Source organism: Chenopodium quinoa, unplaced genomic scaffold, assembly GCF_001683475.1.
Source record: "Chenopodium quinoa cultivar QQ74 unplaced genomic scaffold, ASM168347v1, whole genome shotgun sequence".
NCBI classification, from domain to species: Eukaryota; Viridiplantae; Streptophyta; class Magnoliopsida; order Caryophyllales; family Amaranthaceae; genus Chenopodium; species Chenopodium quinoa.
Window position 1 is genome coordinate 566016 of NW_018743863.1, and position 22804 is coordinate 588819.

Consider the following 22804-nt stretch of genomic DNA (forward strand, 5'->3'; position numbering starts at 1 on the left):
TTCCCAATGCCAAATGATTGGTATCTATAGGGATTTGTTTCCAAGAATTCCCATCATCTTTTAATGTGGGATAGTTGGTAAAAATGCAAAATTTAGATTTAATTTAATTCTAAATTAAATTAAAAACCATGAAACAATAACCAAATGACAAGTGTCATCACACAAAGAGGGAGTAGGTGGGAGGACCAACTTGACCTTGGAGAACATGGCAAGGGCTGCCCCCACCCACTTTGGTCAGCTAGGCTGGGCAGCTGCCCAGCCTTGGGCAGCAAGGCCAGCCTTGCACCACAAGGCTAGGACTACTGGCCCTTAGTCGCAAGCCCACGCTTATAGCTAGCAGGCCCATGCGCCTACCGCAGCACGCAGCAGCATCAACACAGGCTCAGCAACAGCGGCGTGGCCATAGTAGCAGCACGCAAGCGCCAACCTTGTTGTTGGCCTCGCTATGTAGGCCCACTAGGTTGCCCCAGCTAGCCCGCACGCAATGGTTAGCCTAGCAAGGCCTTGCGATGGCTGTGGTGGCTTGGTACTTCTTGCTTACGGCCCCTAGCCACATGCCTTTGATCTGAGGCGTGGCTAGGGCACGTGCTATCCTTGTAATTTTAGCACGATACATCATTTGATTACTTTTCTCGTCTTCGTCAATTCCTAAAATCGACTCGACGCACGACGTTTGGTTTTGACGCTTTAAGCATGGAATCCGACGTCTTAGTTCGTAGAATCTTTATCGACATATTTAATCTTTCGAATTAATTCGTCGCTTCGGTTCGGTTACACAATTGGGTGTGACCGGAAGGGTTCAGTCACGATTAAGCTGTAATATTAATTATTCAATTAATCAGCTGTAATATTAATTATTCATTAATTCCGTTTTGACACCTCCTGTAACACCCCCAAAATTCGGGTCTTTGTAAAACGATAAGAGTAACCCTTTTTACCTTTCAAAACCAACCATCGAACCTTGGGAGTGTTACTGCTACATTTATTTTCCATAGAAAATAAATGCAAAGCGAAACAAAATACCATTTTATAAACTAAGTGATCCAAGTGGCGGCAAGAATAAAATAGTCGTTACATCCAAACTGTAAAACATTTACAAAAAAAAAAAAAAAACATTAATTAAAAAGCAAAATAAATAAGTTCGGAATTAAACTAAATTGTCTTAGCTACGTGATTATTCTAACGTAACCGAATACCCTTTTACCAACCTGCAAAATAAATCAGAAACAAGAAAAGAGAGAAAACTCCCAAAATCAGATACTATTAGAACATAGTCATTTTACATGACATACTAGTTACAACTCGTTTCCCAATAGGCCTTGGAGACCATCAATCACATATAATCAATCGACCAATTCCTAGTATTTAAAAAAAAATACTTATACGATACCGATTAATCAATTTTTCGAGAATACTTATACTAGTACACAAAATATAAAGATATAAAAAATATGACCCCGTAGTATCATACGTTAATTAATGCACTCATCACATACAAGCACATACAATAAATCGAAATAAATTTCCTAACGAGATTCTAGAGATGATGGACATTGAAAATTACCTTGAGTGGCGCTCAAGATAAATAACCTCCGAAACGTTCACCTAGTAGCCTCCATCTACAATTAAACAAATAAATGGCCTAAGTTAGATAATTATACTATTAATAGAAAAGTTGGGTGTAAGATTATTATATTACCACCCATAATCTAATTACCCCAAAAGTAAACAACTAATTGGTAGATTGAGTAAAAAAACAAATATTGAAGTCAAATTTTGTAGGCTAGCCATTAGTTTCGTTAAAACAAAGATTAAAGGTAAAATCAATTGACATGATTAAGAAACCAAAAACAAGAAGGAAATGGGTGACGAGTTGAATTACTGAGTTCCAAACTCAGTGGGTTTGAGTTTCACATACCATTTGATACGAAAGGAATTAAAAGGACATAGTATATATATATATATATATATGAAGCGGATTAAGCATGGGCGAAGACTTGAAGTACATCATCATCGAACATTAATGACGATTTGAGAATATCAAGTTCCTATGCTCAACTAAAGGAGGTAATAATTCATCTAAAATGGATGGAAAGAGGAGAAGAAACATGGCTTACCTTTATACCAAAGACAACTATGGTAAGGGGTTTTAGCGAACAACGCAATCGGAGAAAATAGCTTCTCGAGGGTTCAATGGTTTCCTCACGACAATTGGGATGGGATGAGATATTTATACATTAAGTATACCTAGGGATTAATTATGTATCTAGAAGACTCATATGAAGGATAAGGTTAAAATTCAAATAGAGTTGTTTCTTGTTTCAATCCGAAACAACCAACTGATAAAATCAGTTTTCCATTTTTTTTTAAATAAATCCGAAAATAATAATAATAATATTTTTTTTTACTATAATATTTTAATTTGAAAATAATTATAAATTTACAAGTTTATTATAGAAAAATCGTTGATTAAATATACTAAAAAAATTTGGGGTATTACACCTCCTCTAGACCTCTACTTGTATGTAGAGATGACAATGGATCAGATTCGGATTGGATGGAGCTTCACCCGCATCCATTCATCATTCCAATTGCTTCATCCACATCCATCCATCACCCGCTTCAACCAACATCCATATCCGTCCATCAATCATCCGCGGATAAAACGGGTGGGTTGGGTGACTAATGGATGAACATTTTATGAAAAGAAATTTCACATAAAATTTAATTTATGGTTATTTTTACCATGAATTATTAATATTTTTCAAATAAAAAGGAAACACTAACTACATAATTGTTGAAAAAACTAATTTGCAACAAAATAAAGTATTTTTATTGTATATTTTAAAATTTTTTAATTAAAATTCTTAGATTAAAATTCTTTACATTTATTAAACTGGTGGGTGGATGGTTAGCGGGTGAAAAAATCTTTATTCACATCCGATCCGATCTGATCAGTCATCCACTCCGTCCGTTTATTTTAGATTTTCAATCATTTATTTTAAACGGGTGAATCGAATTAACGGATATCCATCTAACATTGCCATCGTACCATCTATATTCAGTTTCGTGCACAAAAAGAAAAAACGATTCCGATCTTTCACTTCTCTCTGTTAAAAACAAATCGAAACACATCCACCTCCTGATTTCCAGTAAACCAGAGAGAATACGATGGATAGACTCACCAGAATGTTCGCCGGCGCAGGAGGAGCACTCGGCCACCCACCTCCTGATTCTCCAACCCTCGACACCTCCGAACAAGTCTACATCTCCTCCCTCGCTCTCCTTAAGATGCTCAAACATGGTGATTTTTCAAAACCCTAATTTTTCGCATTTAATTTTATAGTTTTGATTTGGGATTTTATGAATTGGATTTTAATTTTGAATTGGATTTGTAGGTAGAGCTGGTGTACCTATGGAAGTAATGGGATTGATGTTGGGTGAATTTGTGGATGAGTATACTGTTAGGGTTGTTGATGTTTTCGCTATGCCGCAGAGTGGTACTGGTGTAAGTGTTGAAGCTGTTGACCATGTTTTCCAGACTAACATGCTTGATATGCTTAAGCAAACTGGAAGGTATTCTTTTCTTTTTTGATTTTTTTAGGGTTTTTGTCTTGAATTGTGCTAGATTTTTGTAAATGTTATTTATATTTAGCAGATCAGCTTCTTTATTCCATCTACAGTAGTCTTATCGAAAGAATTGGGGATTTGTTTTCTCGCAAATAATTTATAACTTGATGTATTTGTAACTTAGGATGTTTAATTACTAATTTGAAATTAGTAGAGTTGTTTCGAAACAATTCAAATCTGTATATATTGAAATTTTTTGGATATAAACTTAGAATTTAGCTTCGTGTTTGCATTTATTTGAAATGAATAAGTCTAAGGTACATAAAACAAGGCTGTCGAAGTGTGACTCGCATTTTATGTCAACGAGGACGTGGATATACTATAAATTTGGAGTTTATGCAATCTCTGTGGTGTCTCTGTGGTTTTGAAGTTTGAGGCGGGGAAAAAATTATGAAGACCCCTTCTTGAAGATGATTGAGAATGCAAAACCGAAGGTTGAGAGGGCAGATGTTCATTTTCATTTTCTCTAGTAGGTGTTAGATTGTTAGGTTCATGGAATATGATTTTGGCATTTCGCTAAGATTTTTAAGCTAGAAAGAGTATAATATGGTTGGTACGGCATTGCCTCCATATCTTTATAAGCTTAGCTCTTTGGTTTGGTTGAATACTTGAATCATTTTGAAGCTAGTTGGAATTTTTTCAGAAGGTTTTAGCGCAGCATGATTTTCAAACCTTTGTATGGTTGTGTATATTAGAAATCCTTATAGCAAGTATTATTGTTCCACTTTGCTGATAGATTTTAGTGCTTCTTGTTGTTAACTGTCTGCTGGTCTAAAATATTCTAATTTTTGTGGATTGTTCTGCTGTTACCTGCTGTATCATGGATATTTAATATGATGTTCATCCTTTAAATTTAAACTTGTGGTGCTCAAAGTTTTTCTGTTTATGCTAGATTTGTCTGTTCTCGGTGTGGGTCAATTCTCCTTTACTGTTTAAGCACAAATCATGTATGATAGGTTCTAATTGTTGATTGTTGTAACCTACTCGTTATATATATTACTTTTATTCATGGATTATATTTATTTGTGCTTTTGAGAAACACAAAAATTGTGTTCCGTCTTTCTAGATTTCATGATTGTGTTCTCATTTTTTTGAAGCATTTCAAAGTATTTTGTCATGAAGTAGAGGGAAAAGCTGAAGAGAGAAAGTAGTGGCATCTGGCTTTACTTCTTGTTGAATTTCAACTATTTCTCTCTCTTACAAGTCAAACTCGGCTATTCTTCTATGTTTTTAGTAAGACATGGGTTGGTTAATGAGTTATTTACATGCTATGCCCCCTAGCTTTCTTTTTAACATTTTCTGGTTCACTATTTCAACGATCTAACTAGTGACTAAGCTTAAAATATATATATATATATATAAACCTTGAAGCAATCCTTTAGCTATTGCATTTCTGGTGAATGTCTTCTCCTTCACTTTGACCAAGATTGAAGAATTGATACCACCTTATAGTATTCCAATGCTTTGGAATGAGAGAGAGTCGTTGATAGTCTTCTCTTTGATCTATTTCTTGCTTATATGCTTCATATGTTATTGAATCACAATTCACACCATTACGTTTTGCAACTATATTGTGTTAGTTTTCCCTATCAACTAGATCGGAGTGTATATACCTTTTATGGGCATGCTTGGGTTAGGGCTCGCTTAGGTTATTGTTATGGGCCTAAACTAAACACCTGGAATGAGGTTTTTTTTTTTTGGGCTCATACTTTTTACATGCTCAGAGGGAATATGGTAGTGCTAGTATCAAAGAATATAGAAAATGTTAACCTTGTAATGTTAGTAGAGAAGTTACCCACCTCTACCATGGAGGGTAATAGTTTCCTCCTCTCTTCTTTCTTATTACACTTTCAAATTTTCAATACTTAATCTCCCTTGCAACCACCTCTTGTAACCTTTATTTTCTTTTGTCTGAATTTTATTACCCCTTTATGGCATTTACCTATAATCCAATCCAACTTAATTCCAGGACTTATCCCTTTCTACTTCCAATTTACACATGGGTTCTTTTCTCTTTGTATACAAATGATATCATGTGGAATAAGCTTGTTTGTTACATTCTTTTACTTGACTACTGTTAGCTACTTGGGCCTTACCTTTGGGGTTGGTTCCTGTCTTCCTTTTATTCAGCGGATTATTTGTTTGCAGTATATATCTTTATTCCATTACAGCATTGGTTCAATTAGGAAAATGTAATTTTTCAGTATATGTTCTTTGCTACTGTATTCAATTAAATTTTTTTTTGTGTTGACACTGTATGCTTTTCATTCTTTCTGTGAATTAGCTGCGTTAAATATTATTTCCTTGTTTTACAGGCCAGAGATGGTTGTTGGATGGTACCACTCGCATCCTGGATTTGGTTGCTGGCTTTCTGGCGTAGATATCAACACTCAACAGGTCTGAATAATTTATTTTAGCTTTAATTGGTTAATTGCTGCTAGTTATTGGCTTCTCTACATGTCCTCTGAGCATGGTCCAGTCCCTGTGTTTTCGCAGCAGTTTTAAGGAGCTAGTCATTTGTTTTGGATGATGGTAGTGTTATACATTTATGGGCTTGGGAAGAATTTGTCAATGCACGGGATAGTAATTTGATGTTCTTCCATGATTCTCCTCCATTTTTGGTGCTGCTAGTGTTGATTGTTGGGTGTCTATGACCCAATTAGACTGGGCTCTGGTGGATCAAAGTACTGTTCCCCCTCTAATCTCCAATCTGCATATACATGTGTTTTTTTATGTGCTGTTAGTCTTCTGAGTTCTGATAACTTTATTTACTGTTGACATTTGTCAATACTTCATTCAAACAATAAAATAGTTGTATCAACTCTGCTTTCTAGTATGTGTTTTATCTTTAACTATCTCATTAACAATAAGAAGGCTAGTTTTCAATTAACTCTGTCAACTTTTGCTTAATGACTGCAGAGTTTTGAAGCTTTAAATCAAAGAGCTGTTGCTGTAGTGGTGGATCCAATACAGAGTGTCAAGGGGAAGGTTGTTATTGATGCCTTTCGTTTGATCAACCCACAGACCATGATGCTTGGTCAAGAGCCTCGTCAGACAACATCCAACCTTGGACATCTTAATAAACCATCTATTCAGGTGAGTGGGGGACTGGATTTTGTATGGATATTCATATTTGCATTTGACAATTATAGTTCTCTCTCTGATTGCTACGTCCTTTCCAGGCATTGATCCATGGGCTGAACAGACATTACTATTCCATAGCCATCAACTACAGGAAGAACGAACTAGAGGAGAAGATGTTATTGAACCTTCACAAAAAGAAATGGACTGATGGATTGACACTAGAGAGATTTGATTCTCATTCTAAGACCAACGAACAGACTGTCCAGGTATGTAGGAATTTTGAGTTTAAGATTTGTAGCAATTGCTCAATATCAAGCTTTACCAATTTTAAGTTATCCATAACACTATGGTTGGATGGAAATTATGAAGGGAAAGGGAAGGGAGAAAGGGAAGGAAAGGAAGGAGAGAGGAGAGGGTGAGCTTAGATCTTTCTAAATCTTTTCAATATTGAAAGGATTTGGTTTATTAAAGGGGAAGGAAAATGGATCATTCCAATTTTTCTCCCCTTTCCTTTTTCCATATGCTATCCAAACAAGTTATGACAATTTCCTTCATTTCTCTAAATCCAAACATAGTGTAATTGATGCTATTTATGCCTTATCAAAGTAAAGCTTACAAGAGTTGAACTGGCTAATAGATAATATTATAATGCCCATCAAAGTGAAAGCTTACTGGAGAAGTCAAATAACTTGTTGCATATTTTTTCACAAAAAAAAAAAAAAAAAAAAAAAAGAAAAGAAAAGAAAAAATTCAAAGATGTTGGAGATGAATTGTTTGTTCCGTTAACAGGACATTGAGTTAGGGTTTTTTTTTTTTTTTTTTTTTTTTTTCTGTTTTGTCAAATCCCACCTTACATATCCAAATTGCTTTTAGGCATTTTTGTGGGAGTAACATCACCTTTAAGTTCATCCAGTGTGGCCCCTAGTTGTTCTTCACCATTCTAAATTGACTGCCAATGGTAGTATTTATCATCATATTAGTGATATTACCTTGAGTTCACAAATTAGTGAGAAATGAGTGTAATATTTATCATCATATTACCCTTAAGCTCACTTAATATAGTAGCATCAGTGTAAATTAAAAATATGTTTCAAAATGTAGCTTTATAAACAATAAAAGTAGGAACTAGTTGGTTTCAAAATGTGATAGATATATTCTGAAGTTTAGTGGAGAATTTTTTTTTGATAGGGGAGTCTTGCATATCACCTCCAATCTCTTAGGTATCAGTATTCAGTAGGGTTCAACCATGGGTTGGCATTTAGTGAGCTTAAATTAGAATGTGGTTTGAAAACCTCAACCAATCATATATTGAATAATGAGATTTAACTTGATTGAGAATTGTGTGATTTAAAAAAAAAAATAAAGAATTAAAAAGGTGGATTTAGGGTTGGGAATGTCTCACTTGTCCAAGTTTTCACAAGCATTTTGTTCTTGCTAAACTAATATTATGACATATAATCTGTGCGAGGAATTCTAAAAATGTGTTTACTGACATTCCAAAATTTTGCAGGAAATGCTGAATCTTGCGATAAAATACAACAAGGCTGTTCAAGAGGAGGATGAGCTGTCCCCAGAGAAGCTCGCAATTGCTAATGTGGGAAGACAGGATGCAAAGAAGCATCTTGAAGAACATGTCTCGAACTTGATGTCCTCTAACATAGTTCAGACATTGGGTACCATGCTAGACACTGTTGTATTCTGAAGTTCTACAACCTATGTACAATTTCTAAATTTTTCACTTCAACTTCTGTAATCACTGATCTACACCCGTATATTATGATTTTAGTTTCACATTATTACAGTGAGTCAGATCATGGAAATATTGTGTTTGTTTTCTATGATTATTTTGCTAATCCCTGTTTTATGTTTTGTTACCTACAAGCCATCTGCATGATTTTTAAATGCACTTTTTTTTTTTTTCTTTTTCAAATGAGTATGTCATGATGTAATTGAGGAAACCTAACACAGTCTAATAATCTCTACCCTCACCCCATAACTAAAGATGGCAATGATTCCGTCTCAAATCCGACTCGATTTGAAGAAAATAGTCCGATTAGAGTCCATTAAAATAAAATTCGAATATGAGGCTGAAAATAAGTTCGACTCTGAAAAGCTGGACTTGGATATGGATCCTAGTTCATGTTCAACCCGAGTTCAAGATCAATTGTTATGGTGGCTATTTAATGTTGTTTTTATGGTGGAATTTTAAAATTGTATTATAAGGATCATGGTCTGGTGCATACATTTACATCTAAAAATATAGAGACTTTGCATTTGCAATTTACAATTATACAAGAAAAAAATAATATACGTGGATTTAGATCTGGATTTTGATTCTGAGTTTTGAATCTAGCGAAGTTGGACTTGGATGTTTGAAAACTCCGATGGACAAGGACTTGGATTTGGATTTAGGGTCCGATTAATTTTTGGATTGAACTAGAATCTTTAGGGTTTGATTTAAATCTGATCCATTGTCATCCCTACATAAATTAAGGGTGAATTCGTGTTTCTCATATTGATAAACAAGATAAGCATCTTTAAGGGGTATTTGTGTCATTTTGAGTGTATAAGTGGGATTAATGTTATAAATTGGTCTTAATTTGAGTATTGTGTTAAACTTTGTTCTCTTCAACATGATTTAGAAACTTTTTTTAAAATTTTCTTTTTTCAAGAATTAGATGAAATCTTACTAGCAGCCCATGCCTAACTGTGATGGAAATGGTTTGTTCATCACAGGGGCAGGATAGTAACTTCGCCAGATTTGAAATTTTTAAACACAAGCTCAGCCGTTGCCAACATGTGAAACCCGTTTTGGCAACTAGCCACCCTGTTGCTTATGTGGCGAGTAAATCCTATTCAAAAAATGATGCTCCTTTACACTTACAATTTCCCCAATTAAACAATCCCCGGTGAAATTAGGGTTCTTCGTTGTTCTTCGACATTTACCCACATATCATTCCTTCGTTGGTCAATCATTAGCTGTTCGTCTTCGAAAATAGGGTTTTTCGCGGAAAAGGAAGTCAAACATTGTTCATCGAAGCTCTAATAAGTTGAATTAGGGCTTTTTTTGTTTTGCGAAAGGAAAACAGTGTTGGTCGCAGACGAATTCGCAAAGGAAAAGGTATTCTAAGTTTCAATTTGAATGAATGGTTTGATTTGGTTTCTTGTTCATTCATATAGTACGTGGTTTGTGACAGGCTAAAGTCGTATCACCTAATCAAAAGTAATTCCTAAAACCGCTAACTAAAATAGATAGGGAAGTAGGGTCAAATCCACATGGAAACAATGTTCTTTTATTCCTAATAAATTATTATACTCTAAATTATCAAGAAATAAGTAAGAATTGTGAGAATTATACTACGACAATCATTAAACTAAGGGAATAATCAATAAAAAAAAGCCTAGGGTCATAGGTTCACCAATAATTAATACTCCGGGATAAAACATAACAATCAACGATTAAAATTGCAAACATAACATGATTAACAGGCTCCCGCAATTTATTAATCAACATAGATCTAACAGGCTCTTGCAATTTACTAGATCTAAGTTCCTATTGAAAATAACCTTTAATATCAAATTAACATATGCCCGATTCATCAATTCAATATTGCTATACTTTTACAATCAAATCACATCTACTCAATTCATAATCCAATTGTAAAGAATTAAAACAATTCAATAAGAAATTATCATGCAATATCAATAATCCACAAAAATAATTCATCCCTTCATATTAATATGGATCCCCCAAGAACCCTAGTAATTAACTACTCACACATATTTATAATTAAACTAATCAAAGTAACTAAATTAACATAATTGAAAACAATTAATAATGAAAACTAATAATAAAAAAAAGAAAGCAAAAAGGAGTAAATTAACGGCAGGAACAATTAAATAATAATAACAAAGTGATGGAACTACGAGATCGTTAATAATTAAAGATACGGAATTACTAATGAAAAACTCCAAACTAACTAAAAATCCTCCTTAAAACATAAAAGGAATCTAATACTGAAAGTAGAGAACTAAGTGCTCTATAGTCTATACTACCGAAACCATCAACTAAGATTAATGGAAAAGTAAAATAATCTAATTAACCTCTCTATCGTCAGCCTACTAATAGGCTTTATATTGTACTACTACCCAACCCACCAAAAACGAGTAGTCGACATTAATTAGCAATTTAACAGTGCTTGGACTTCTCCCGCCCGATCGGGCATTGGGCCGCAAGATCGGGCCCGGTCAGCAATGCTACGAGATGGGCCTTGCCTTCTTTTGCTTTGGGCCCATTTCTTCTTTCTTTCATACTTGGTCTGCGGCACTTAATTGATCCATGATAATAATGTGACTCATTCTCTTCTCTAACCGAGCCCTTATTCACCAAATTAAATTTATCTAGCTCGGTCTTGGGTTTCAAATATATGGTCATAAAATACGATCAAACCCCAATATCTTCATAGTGGCTCATTAAGTTCGGGAATTATCATAAATCTGCAGATTCCTACAATTTAATACCAACTTTACAAATACACTAGGAAACGTATATTAGTAATAAAAATAGCTCTGTAGAGCTCAAATAAGCACAAATATGACCGTGGAACGAGGAATAAATATATATATAAAATAGACTCATCAATTTGTATTTGAGTAATGTAGTTTGATTGAACTTGTTAATTGAATTAAGAAGTTATTAGGTATAAACAATGTATAAATCAAAACAAACTAATTTTGGCAAAATGTGAAGTTTATAGGTTGTGAAGCAACTAAATTTTTAATAGTGTATACTTGCATGTTAATTGAAACCAAGTTGATGTGGTTTAGTGCAATATGTAGTGCAGTTTACTAAGTGTTCTTATTTTAGCCTGTGCTTTTGCAATTTAGTTATATGGTCTTGTGTTTTTTTGTACACGTAATGATGTTGTTCAATGTATAACATGTTCTTCTCTTTATTGGTTAATATTACAAGAAAATGGGAAGACACGATGGTCGTACGGATTTAAAGCTTGTTCGTGGTGAAGAATCATCTTCTTCAAGGGTTGTGAAGAAAAGAAAAAGGGCTGAATATGATGACTATTATGATATTCAATATGATTCGAGTGGAAGAGGCAATAGTGAAGATGGAAGCGGCTCTCAAAATTCTGCACATTCTTCTTCCCATAAATCTAAGGATGACAGAAGAAGGAAAAACCATAGTATATCTAAGGTAAAAGTGAAAGACAATGTAGTCTTTGTAAAAGTGGCTTTGTAGTAGTTTGGGTTGATTTGGTTTTATAATTGTTCTAATTACTTCATTTTGGTTGTGAAAAGCTGATTGACCCTAGCAAAGGGGATCTTTTGAAGGCTAGGTAAGATGTTGTCAATACACAGACGAGGAAGTGTAGTAAGGTATGGTGTATATCTTTTGCAAGTAAAGCATTTACCTTATTGCTTATTTGTTTGGTAATATACTTAATTAGATAATGAACCCCTTTCCTATGATTTTTGAATGTAGGGTCCAAACGTGATATGTAGGGTTGATATGTTTTACTCGAGGGTAATCAAATCTCTAGATAAAAGTAGAAAGGAGGAAGTGAAACTGATGGGTTTTGGTGGGTTGTTGGAACTGAAGTTAAATTATTTGCCAAGGCAGTTATGTTATTTGATAATGTCAAGGATTCAAAGTTGCGGTTCGATAGAATTTGGTGATTAGCAGGTAATGTAGTTGGCCACAATTCAACTTCAATGTATTGTTGGGTTTTGCGGTGTCCGACATCGTGCGAAAACAAAACTCGTAAACCGGATCGCATGCATAATAATTACAATATAAATAAAAGCATGCAAATAAATAAAACACAAACACATAAAGAGAAGAGAGAGAAAGAAGCTCACCCTTGGTGCGTGCTTCACTCACTAATCGAGCTCGGATTTGGAAAACTTCAAGCCCCACAAATGCAAGACCTCCAACGTCTCACACCCTCGATTACCGAATTGACCCCTATCCCGTAGCTTAGACAGGGCTAGACCAAGATTATTTAGAGTTTACGAACTAAGATTTTCTAACACTTTGGGAGATCCCTTAGAGTTCACCAACTTAAGTGAAATTCCCAATACCCAATGATTGATATTTATCGGAAATTGTTTCCAAGATTTCCCATCATCTTTCCATGTTGGAGAATTGGTGAAATGTGAAAATCCATGAATTAATTTAACTCTAAATTAAATTAAAAGCATGAGAAATAATCAAATGACAAGTGTCAACACATAAGAGAGAGTACGTAGGTGGGAGGACCACCTTGACCTTGGAGAACAATGCAAGGGGATGCCCCAACTATCCCGGTCAGCAAAAAGGTAGCAAGGCCAGCCTTGCTTGCAGCCTTGCGGCACAAGGCTAGGCCTGCTAGCCTTTGCCGCAAGCCCACGCACTAGCCGCAGGCCCGTGCGCATACCGCAAGTAGCAACAACACCACAAGTGCCAGTTTCTTGCTGGCCTTGCTAGGCAAGCCCAGCTAGGGCTACCTTGGTGCGTAGGCCACTAGGCCGCCCCAGCCAGCACACAAGCAAGGTCAGCCTAGCTGGGCCTTGCGATGGATGCTATGGCACGGTGGCCTAGTGCTTGCGGTCCTAGTCTCTTGCCTTCGATACGAGGCATGACTAGGCCTCGTTCTATTTTTAGCATGATATGTCATTTGATTAGTTTCTCGTCTTGTCGACTACTAGAGTCGTCTCGACTTGCAACGTTCGGGTTCGACGCTCTAAGCTCGGAATCCAACGTTTGAGTTCGTAAAATCTCTATCGACTTATTTAATCCTCCGGATTAATTCGTCGCCTTGGTTTGGTTACACAATTGGGTGTGACCCGAAGGGTCAGTCAAGAGTAAGCTGTAATATTAATTATTCATTAATGTTACTAGTCGGTAGCGGCCTCCAGCTAGGCATTCCGATCACTTGACCTCACTGAATAATTAGTTTTCCAAATTAGTTCCGAACTCTCTTTCGGAATAATACACTTGTTCGAAGGACACCATTCCTTTCAATCTGCCACTTGTCCTTTCAGACAAGTGTCCTGTTTGTGTATAGCCTATTTTCCTATGTCACTTAATGCCTCTTCATGAACTATAAGGTAAGTGTAATACCCCAATTTTTTTTATATTTAACCAACTATTTTCTAATATAAAGCTTTAAATTTATAATTATTTTCAAATTTATATAACATGAAAAAAAAAATTTCATAATTATTATTTTATTTTTATTTTCGGATTTATTAATAAAAAAAAAACTGATTTTTGGGATAAATTCCAGGAACTGATTATTTGTAAGCTATTTTATCTAAAATTTGAATGTTTAATCTTATCATAGTTAGTTACTTGAATCTATCCCAAACCTCAATCTCACCCAATTTCCACATTATAAAATTGTTGGCTGTGAGAAGGGGAGCACACAAAAAAAAAATAAAAAAAAATAATACTACTCTTCTTCTTCCACCCTTCATCTCCATTGATTGATAGGTATGAGAGCTCAAATAACTCATAATCCCTTCTTTATTTAGATGACCTTAACTAGTCAATTAAGCTTCAATTTTTTCGGCTAGTAGTCTTTAATTAACACCTTTCATTGCTAAACCATAACTCCGTCGACGAACCCAACGTTTTGGCACTCAAATTGAATCTTGTTCTTGTCTCCATCTTAGACCACCATAGCTTCAACTCTTGCCGTCAACACCGTTGCCGTATTAGCACACCTTCTTCTGAAATTGCCAAATTCACCAAATTGCTCTTAGTATATGCCTTTTTCTTAAAAAAAATAAAAAATAATAACACATAAGTGAGAAATAATAAAGGGGCGAAGGGAGGAAGCAGGTTAACATACCTGAAGTTGGTTGCAATCCCGTAGAATGGTGGTGGAGTTCCTTAGGAGCACTACTGATTCCTTAACATTTAGTGGACTTTAATAAAATTGCACCACTGATTTCCTATACGATTTCGTTTCTTTTTTATTTTTATTTTTTTTTGTTAAAAAAAAAAAAATAAAAAGTTTTCTTTCGTACTACTTATGTAAACGAGTTGGAGGCATAGTGTATGGTATTACTGACTTAGTATTATTATCTGTTTATTTGTAGACGGAGGCTACTAGGTGAACGTTTCGGAGATACTAACCTTGAGATTTACACGTAACTCAAGGTAATTTTCAATGTCCATCATCATTAGAATCCCGTTAGGAACTTGTTTTGAAATATTGTGTGCCAACTATGTGCTTGTGTACTTATATGTGATGAGTGTGTTACTGTATGATAGTTGTGGAATCAAATTATATACTAGTTTTCTATAATTGTGAACTAGTATAACTATTTTCGAAAATTTGATTAATTGGTATCGTTTAAGTATTTTTTTTTAAAATAAAATCTTCGGAGTTGGTCTATTGATTATATGTGGTTGACGGTCTCCAAGGCCTATTGGGAAACGAGTTGTAACTAGTATGTCATGTAAAATGACTATGTTATAATAATATTGAAATTGAAATACTGTCACTTGGGATTAAATTGATTCGTGCAATACTCGTGTGCAATGTGATTGGACAATTTAATCTATTAAATGTACATTAAAATTAAGAAAGGAAATTTTACCCGAAAGGGTGAAGAACAGGTTGCCCACTAGTAGTTATGGTTGCTACTAGTTGGTTTAAATTGACGTATATTGCTGTTTAGTCTTCCTCCTAATCGATGGGTATTAGTGAGGGGTGTGCACACTAGGGACATTCTGTTGTAATTTATGGCCATTTAGGGTTACACGCGACCCTCTGTAAAGTAGGTGGTGACAGGGACTAGTCCCGGCTTACTGGCGTTCTCTTTCCCTTTCTTAACTAAAGTAATAAATTTTATGTGACAACTTGATTTTGACTTATTATTATAATGTCGATAGAATTATGTTGTATAAAATGTTTTTTTTTAACCAGAATTAATTATTTTACGGGATGGGGTTGGAATTACTTAGTTTATCTGATTTTGGGAGTTTTATCTCTTTTCTTGTTTCTGATTTATTTTGCAGGTTGGTAAGAGAGTACTCGGTTACGTGTGAGGAAACATTAGAATAATCACGTAGCTAAGACAATTTAGTTTAATTCCGAACTTATTTATTTCCTCGTTAATTAATGTTTTGTTTAAAATGTTTTACAGTTTGGATGTAACGACTATTTTATCTTTGTCGTCACTTAGATCACTTAGTTTATAAAATGGTATTTTGTTTTGCTTTGCATTTATTTTCTACGGAAAATAAGTGTAGCAGTAACACTCCCAAGGTTCGATGGTTGTTTTTGAAAGGTAAAAAGGTTAATCTTATCATTTTACAAAGATCCGAATATTGGGGGTGTTACAAATTGGTATGCAGAGCCAAGGTTTTTCAAAATTTAGGGACTAAAATGAATTAAATTAAAGACTTAGGTTTAATACTGTATATATAAGTTTTGTAAATTGATTTAAGCTTAGGAAAGCCGTGAGTGTGGGAATCACGATAAGGGATCTATGTGTTTTATAGTACTTTATTAAGTACTTATGATGTGGTTATTTATTTTCTTAGACGATGGTACGAGAACGTAGAACTGCAAGAAACTCTAGTGCTAAGAAGAGTACAAATGTATTACCCGATTCTCCCTATGTGATCCGTATGAAGTATAATGAAGACATTCGACATTATGTCTACCGTTTGAATCTTTGCATTGAACATTGTTTAAGGTAAAAATACCCTATGCCACGTGGCGCATAGTATGATGATACGTGGCAGCCCACCAGAGGCTTAGCGGGATCCAACCAGATGCTGACACGTGACATCAAAACCCTAATAAGGGAATATGCCTCCCCCACTATAAATAGGGGAACAATCCTCATTTATGGCCGATTCATAAATACATACACGAAACCCGAGCAATATTAATTGCGGAATCTCTCTGAATCAGTGATAAAAACACATTTACTTTTCGCCCATTTACTCATCCAGAATCATACTAACTTGATCTTCAGAGGCGGAACTCCACCCAACCGGAGTTTCGTGCTCTTGCAGGTACAGAAGTCAGGCGTACATTCCCGGTGCTGTAACTCTCCCGCAGGACACATTAAAAAACCCCGAAACATTTGGCGCCGTCTGTGGGGAGAGTACCACTGAGATGACATCTGATAATGTACCAACTACAGAGGGTAGCCGGCCCATGACTGGCCCTGAGGTCCACACGGACCATGACTGTGGTGACGACTATGAAGTCGACACCTACATGGCCCCAGACGGGTCATTCCGTTCTAGGCGCCTCCGTTCCAAATAAACAAAGGAACGAGGCCAGGACAAAGTTGGTCCAAGCAACCCAGGCGCCAAGCACCATGGGCAGCCTCAGGCTTTGGAGGGCACAACCCCCGTCACTAGAGACGAACTCATGAAACTCATGACGAGTTTCAAAGGGGAGATCAAGGATATAATCAAGAAGTCCGTTTGCCCCAACAAGGGTCAGTCGGCTAAGAAGGCTTCTAGGAAGAAGCCAATCAAAGACCGGGTGCCTACTCCTCACCCCAAGCCCAAGGGGGCGGATGGGCCCCTGATAGATCTCTCAAAGATTCGCTTTCCTGAGTCTGGGCAGCGAAAGGCCATCCGGCAGGTACAGCCGGATGGGTCAAAGAAGACCTTCTCTGACGCCCGGATGTTCGTCTAGGAGAAGAGAAGTCAGAGCATGTCTCAGTCGGCTTCTACGTCGATCTACCCAGACAGTTTCCGTAATACTTCAATGAAGCATTCGAAAACAAACCCAAGGAGCCAGTCACGCGGCACGTCCATTCGTACTGCTTCTCATGTGATCCATCAGGTCCCATATGTGCCTTAACAACCATACGGAACCGGATCACCCTACATGCAGCTGTCTCCCTTTAGAGGACTGGCGGCAAACACAGTCCAACCCATGGACTGACAGCTCCGCCTGCTAAACCTAAGGGAACAGCCTTCGGCTTTCTCTCGGGAAATAACCGAGGCGGCACAGCCGGCCAAGGTTAAGAACGTGTTGGTGGGTACCTACGACGGTACCACCAACCCGGAAGACCAACTGATGGCATACACCAACCTCATGTACCTACAGGGGTTGGATGATGCCGCCTGATGTCGATGCTTCCCAGCAACGCTGAAGGGCATAGCCCAACGGTGGTTCGGCAACCTGCCGGCTGGGTGCATCAATAACTTCAAGACGCTTGCATACCTGTTTGCGTCAAACTTCTCCATGAACATCCCTGCCAAGAAGACAAGTCTCGATCTAGGGGCTATCCAGCAGGGAGACAAGGAGGGACTTCGGTCCTATGTCAGGCGGTTCAATTTGATGAGAATTCAGATACAAGAAATGTCTGACGAAGTTGCATACAAAGACTTCTTCAAGGGTCTGAAGGACGGGTCAACATTCAAGTTCGACTTGGTCCGCAAGAGGGTTGCTACCCTCTAGGAGACACTAATGGAGGCTGAAGCCTACATACAGGCGACGGAGCTCTGTGCCATCAAACACTCATCCCCAACAGTCGGCCAAAAGAGAAGAAAAGAAAAGAAAAGAAGTCTGGGCAGCTGACCGCCCAGGTCAGTTGTCCTAGAAAAAGGAAAACAAGTTGGAACCGTACGACCCCAAGTACGAGTTCAACAAGGACTGCTCCTCCATCCTCATGGAGATAAAAATCCGGTTTACTATTGAGAAACCGGCTCCTTTGAAGAGCGTTGTCAAAAGTCGGGACAAGAGCAAGTATTGTCAATTCCATGAGGACATTGGCCATGACACCAATGGTTGCTACAGCCTCAGGCGGCTATTGGACCGTCTGGCTGATGAGGGGGCTCTGAAGTCCTATATGACAAAGCCCAAGGGTAATCCTAATTCCGGTGGACAACCGTAAAAATAGCCGGTTGTAAGCTTTGACACTGATGAAGAACACATCTACACCATTGCAGGCGGCTTTGCTAGCGGGGGTCCCACCATCCGGGGTGCCAAGGACAACATCAGGAAGTTGTCCAGCTCAGAGGATGAGGGCCAGGCGTCGAAAGACACCTTCCCTGAGGCCTTCATCTCTAAGAAGGACAGGGGTACGGTCAGGCGGCCCCACGATGACCCAATCGTCATCGAATGTAAAGTTGCCAATAAGAGAGTTGGCCGGATATTAATTGATACCGGGAGCTCGTCTGACCTGATTAGCTATCGTTGCTTGACGAAGCTCAAGAACAAGCCCAGCAGCATGCACAAGGCTCCCCACCCCCTGGTCGGCTTTGGAGGTGGGGTAGTGCATCTGGTGGGTTGGATTGACCTACCCATCCGACTGGAAGGTAAAGGGGAAGGACGACACATGGTCGTCAAATTTTTGGTGGTTGAGGAATTGACTGCCTACAACCTCATATTGGGCCGTCCAACCCTCAACGAGTCCAAAGCTGTCATCATCCTTTCTCTCATGCTGATAAAATTCGAGCATCATGAACTCAAACGGCTTTAACCAGATAGGTTAAAGATAACCCACGCATGTTTGAATGACCTATTGCAAACGAGATACACCCAACTATTGCTCCAAGGCAATACAAGTTTATAAAATCTTGTTCAGCAGCCGGCTTTTCCCAAAAGCATCACAGCCGGACCCCGCTTTTCTCCTAAAGTTTAATTTTTATTAACTACGAAACCATATCGTAAAAATATCAACCGGTTGTTGCCCCAATGTAATACAGCCGACAATCTTGGTCGTAGCTACAACTAGTTATTGTCCTAAGGCAATACAACCGGATAATAGCTTCATAAGTTACAACCTGCTATATCCCCCAACGCATTACAGGCGGTAGCTTCTGTATTGATAAGTTCGCGACCGGCTTTTGCAAGAAAGCAATAGAGCCGGCCAAGATGCCAGATACAAGGCCAGACCTTGTTTCATAGCTAATAAGTATTCACAACGCATGCGTCCGGTCCAAGGCCGCCTGCCTGCAGCCGGACAAACCTGTTGTATACACCTACCGGACAACTATGAACGACTGCCTGCTTAGACATAGCAGTTAAGAAACCAACCATCCAGGGGCATACATAGCTGATACATCCGGCATATCACGAGTGCATGCAAAACAAAATTGCGATAATTAAAAAGTTGCAAAAATAAAAGAAAAATTGAAAGTGATAAAAAACCGACACAGTCGGCATACTCTTACATATATATTAAAATCTCAATGTTAGCCTATACAAGGCTACACGGCTCGCAGGCCGGATGAAATTCTTTATAAAAAGCTATGGTTGCTGCTGCTGTTGCTGTTGCTGTTCTGGTTGCTGCTGCTCTGACGGCTGGTCTTGGCCGGCTGCAGGGGTACCATGAGTTTCTAGGGTTTGGGCCTCTCTTGCCTCACCCGGCACAGTCTTTGCCGCTTGCTCCTCCTCCAAGCTGTCCCACTCATCGAAAGGAGCCGGCTGTGGTAGCCTGAGAACTTGAGCATCAAATACTTCGGTAGCGTATTTGTACCTGAAGTTGAAGTAAGCAAAGTCGGTATCCGGGTGGATCATGGACCATGCCATCTTCATGCCTGCTTCACAGTCGCGCTCATTCTCGACCACCAGCCGGTTTTGCTCAACCGATAGCTAGTTTAGGTGTTGTTTTTTGGTTCTTACCAACTCGCCCTTCGCCTGTTCCAGGTCATTCCCCAGCCGAGTGACCTCGTCCTTTAGACCAGCCCTCTCCTTGTCAGCCTCCTTCAAATTGTTGATGTCTGCTTTGAGCTGATCCATTTCGACCTTGCAGTCCTCAGCAGCTTTGTTGGCATTGTCAGCAGCATTCGTAAGCTCCCGGATGAGTTCCTCCTGTTTCATCTCTCTTGCTTTAGTTTTGACTTCAAGCATTATGGAGTTGTATTGACATACATCAAGTAATTTGGCTGCCCGTTTCTGGGCATCCCTTACTTCCTCTTGCTTCTTCCGCAAGGGGGTTTTCATTATCCGGAAAAGGAGTTAGTGTCAGTCATAAACAAAGAGTAATTTTGAACAAAAGTACCCCATCCGGTATTTTTACCTTAGCAAGTAGAGAGTTAATCCGGTCAAGATTGACCTGGTTGATACCCGACACTTCTTCCCTCTCAGACCGGGTAAGGGTCCTCAGCATTCGCCGGGCATAATTCTGCATATCCAAAAAATGGGAAGCAGTATCTGCATCATGAGAGACATTGGTTAAGTGTTGGGCATAGGCGTCCCCTATATTCAGCTGGTCGCCGGAGGTCTCTCTTGATTGAGAAGTATGAGACTTGACTCGAACTGGCCCAAACGGCCAGGGGGGGTCAAAAGTGAAATCCATACCTTGATTTTCAGGCCGCGGGGTGCCACCACCCCCAGCCGCAGTAGAGCCGGATGCAATAGCAGGCACCCGGCCCGAGGGAACTACAGGCTCCCTAGATCTTGCCCCAGCCGGACCCGAGCTTCCACCTGGGGTTTGCAAACTTTTGCCTGCAGTCGTGGGTCTCTCGCCGGCTAAGATTGGGGCGGGGCCAGTTGAGGTCCTTCGCCTTTGAGAGGTCGGTTGCGGGAGTTCCTCTCCTGGTCTCCTGACCATTTGTCTTATTGAGCGGGGCACGTTTTGGCTCCCCGTCTGCAAAAGATAAGAAATCAAAAGTTAATATCAAAATAATTAACAAGATATGCAGGTGGTATAGAAGTCAGCGGGTAATTACCCTGCCAGCCCTGGCCGCCAGCTGGGCCCGTTCAGCCTCCAACTGCTCCTTCCTTACTTCGGCTGCAAACTAAGCCGGTGTCATTTCAGGAGGAGTCATTTCGAGTCCTTTTTCTGCAAAATAACAAAGGAAAATGTGAGAAGCATTCAAATATCATACAAGCGGCACAACATGTCGGTTAAGGAGTAAACCTACGTTTGTCCCAAAGGGTGCTGAGGCCAGGCGGAGAGGAACACCTCGTTTCTAAACCAGTCCGGATGAGGGACCCAGAATTTAGGGACAATGATTTGTGTCCCATCATCCAATGGCTCAGTTGTTTTCTTAAATAGTCCCGGCTCCATTATGGAATCCCAAGCCTCAGCCGGTACCCTGGGAAGGGCGCACTTTTTCCCTAGCAGAACCGGGTTCTTGTTGTAACAGCGATCCGGTGATTAGCAGCCGTAGATGGGGAAGAGACGTAGTAGAACTTGCTCTTCCAGCTGGTCCACTTGGAGGGCTTTCCAAGGTCATCATATATTCCGGGTGCGTTGTTAGTGTTTACCACGCATTCCAGCTACCCGGTGCCCTGCTTAAATAGTGCATGTGGGCAAACGCCTCCCAGCTAGGCGTCACCTCTTGCATTTCGCAGGCGGCAATATACCCCAAAATGTTGACCCATGAGTTGGGTGTAAGTTGCCAGATCCCCAAGTCATAGCCTCTTAATATGGCCTTGACACATCTGTGTAGAGGGAACCGGAGGCCAGCTTTGAATGCCGCCTCATAGCAGCCAAAGTAGTTATCAACATGTCTAAGGTCGTCTTCCCAGACGACTAATGCATCAGCTGGCGGCACGCCAACCTCCCAGTCCTCCTCAACCGGTCGTTTTTTCCAAAAATGCCGGGAGTGTTGCGTTTAACGTTACAACATCCCGGGTGCTCATATGCGCCTCCATCGGATTGTTTATTGTAGGCCAATTATATGCCTCCTCATCATTTTGAGGGGCATCCGGCGTCATAGTTGAATCTGTAGATCCGAATTCTTGATCAGCTCCCATACCGCCTGAGCTCCCAGAATCTTCCAGAATCTCATCACCATGGGTACTTGGAACGCCTGGTTGATCAAAGGGAACGTCTTCAACCGGCGTTTTGGCTGAATCATCTGACTTGTACACGGGATCAAAATCTGTTTTCCTTGTCCGAGCCATTCTGTCCTACACATGAACAAAGACGGTCGAATTCACAGAAAAGTAAGGGTGTACCATACACCCCCAGACGGCATCCCCAGTCCTAAATTCAGCCGTATCCGGTGACTGGTTGACAACTGCCCTAGGCCGTGCCGTGTGTGTATTGGGAGAGTCCATTATTCTCTAACCTATACAACCGGTAAACTCAAGAGGTTACAAGGGGGCAAAGGTAATACCTTGATTTTGTGAGAACGGTTGAAGAAGACTTG

General features: G+C 39.0%; 2 protein-coding genes and 1 long non-coding RNA gene across 3 annotated transcripts; 1 reads left to right on the plus strand and 2 right to left on the minus strand.

Moving 5' to 3' along the window:
• Positions 1–851: 851 nt before the first annotated feature.
• LOC110686487 lies at positions 852–2376 on the minus strand. The gene is made up of 3 exons (XR_002504197.1): positions 2118–2376; positions 1565–1619; positions 852–1208 (listed from the first exon to the last, which is right to left on the minus strand). It is a non-coding gene; the product is annotated as an uncharacterized LOC110686487 (long non-coding RNA).
• Positions 2377–3058: 682 nt separating this feature from the next.
• On the plus strand, positions 3059–8580 carry LOC110686501 (26S proteasome non-ATPase regulatory subunit 14 homolog). The gene is made up of 6 exons (XM_021863117.1): positions 3059–3304; positions 3399–3576; positions 5946–6027; positions 6550–6726; positions 6813–6980; positions 8225–8580. Exons 1-6 carry the CDS (start codon positions 3172–3174, stop codon positions 8414–8416), a joined length of 930 nt encoding a protein of 309 aa, XP_021718809.1. The 5' UTR covers positions 3059–3171; the 3' UTR covers positions 8417–8580.
• Positions 8581–19949: 11369 nt separating this feature from the next.
• On the minus strand, positions 19950–20645 carry LOC110686522 (RNA polymerase II degradation factor 1-like). Its single transcript, XM_021863142.1, has 2 exons — positions 20329–20645; positions 19950–20178 (listed from the first exon to the last, which is right to left on the minus strand). Exons 1-2 carry the CDS (start codon positions 20643–20645, stop codon positions 19950–19952), a joined length of 546 nt encoding a protein of 181 aa, XP_021718834.1.
• Positions 20646–22804: the final 2159 nt, after the last annotated feature.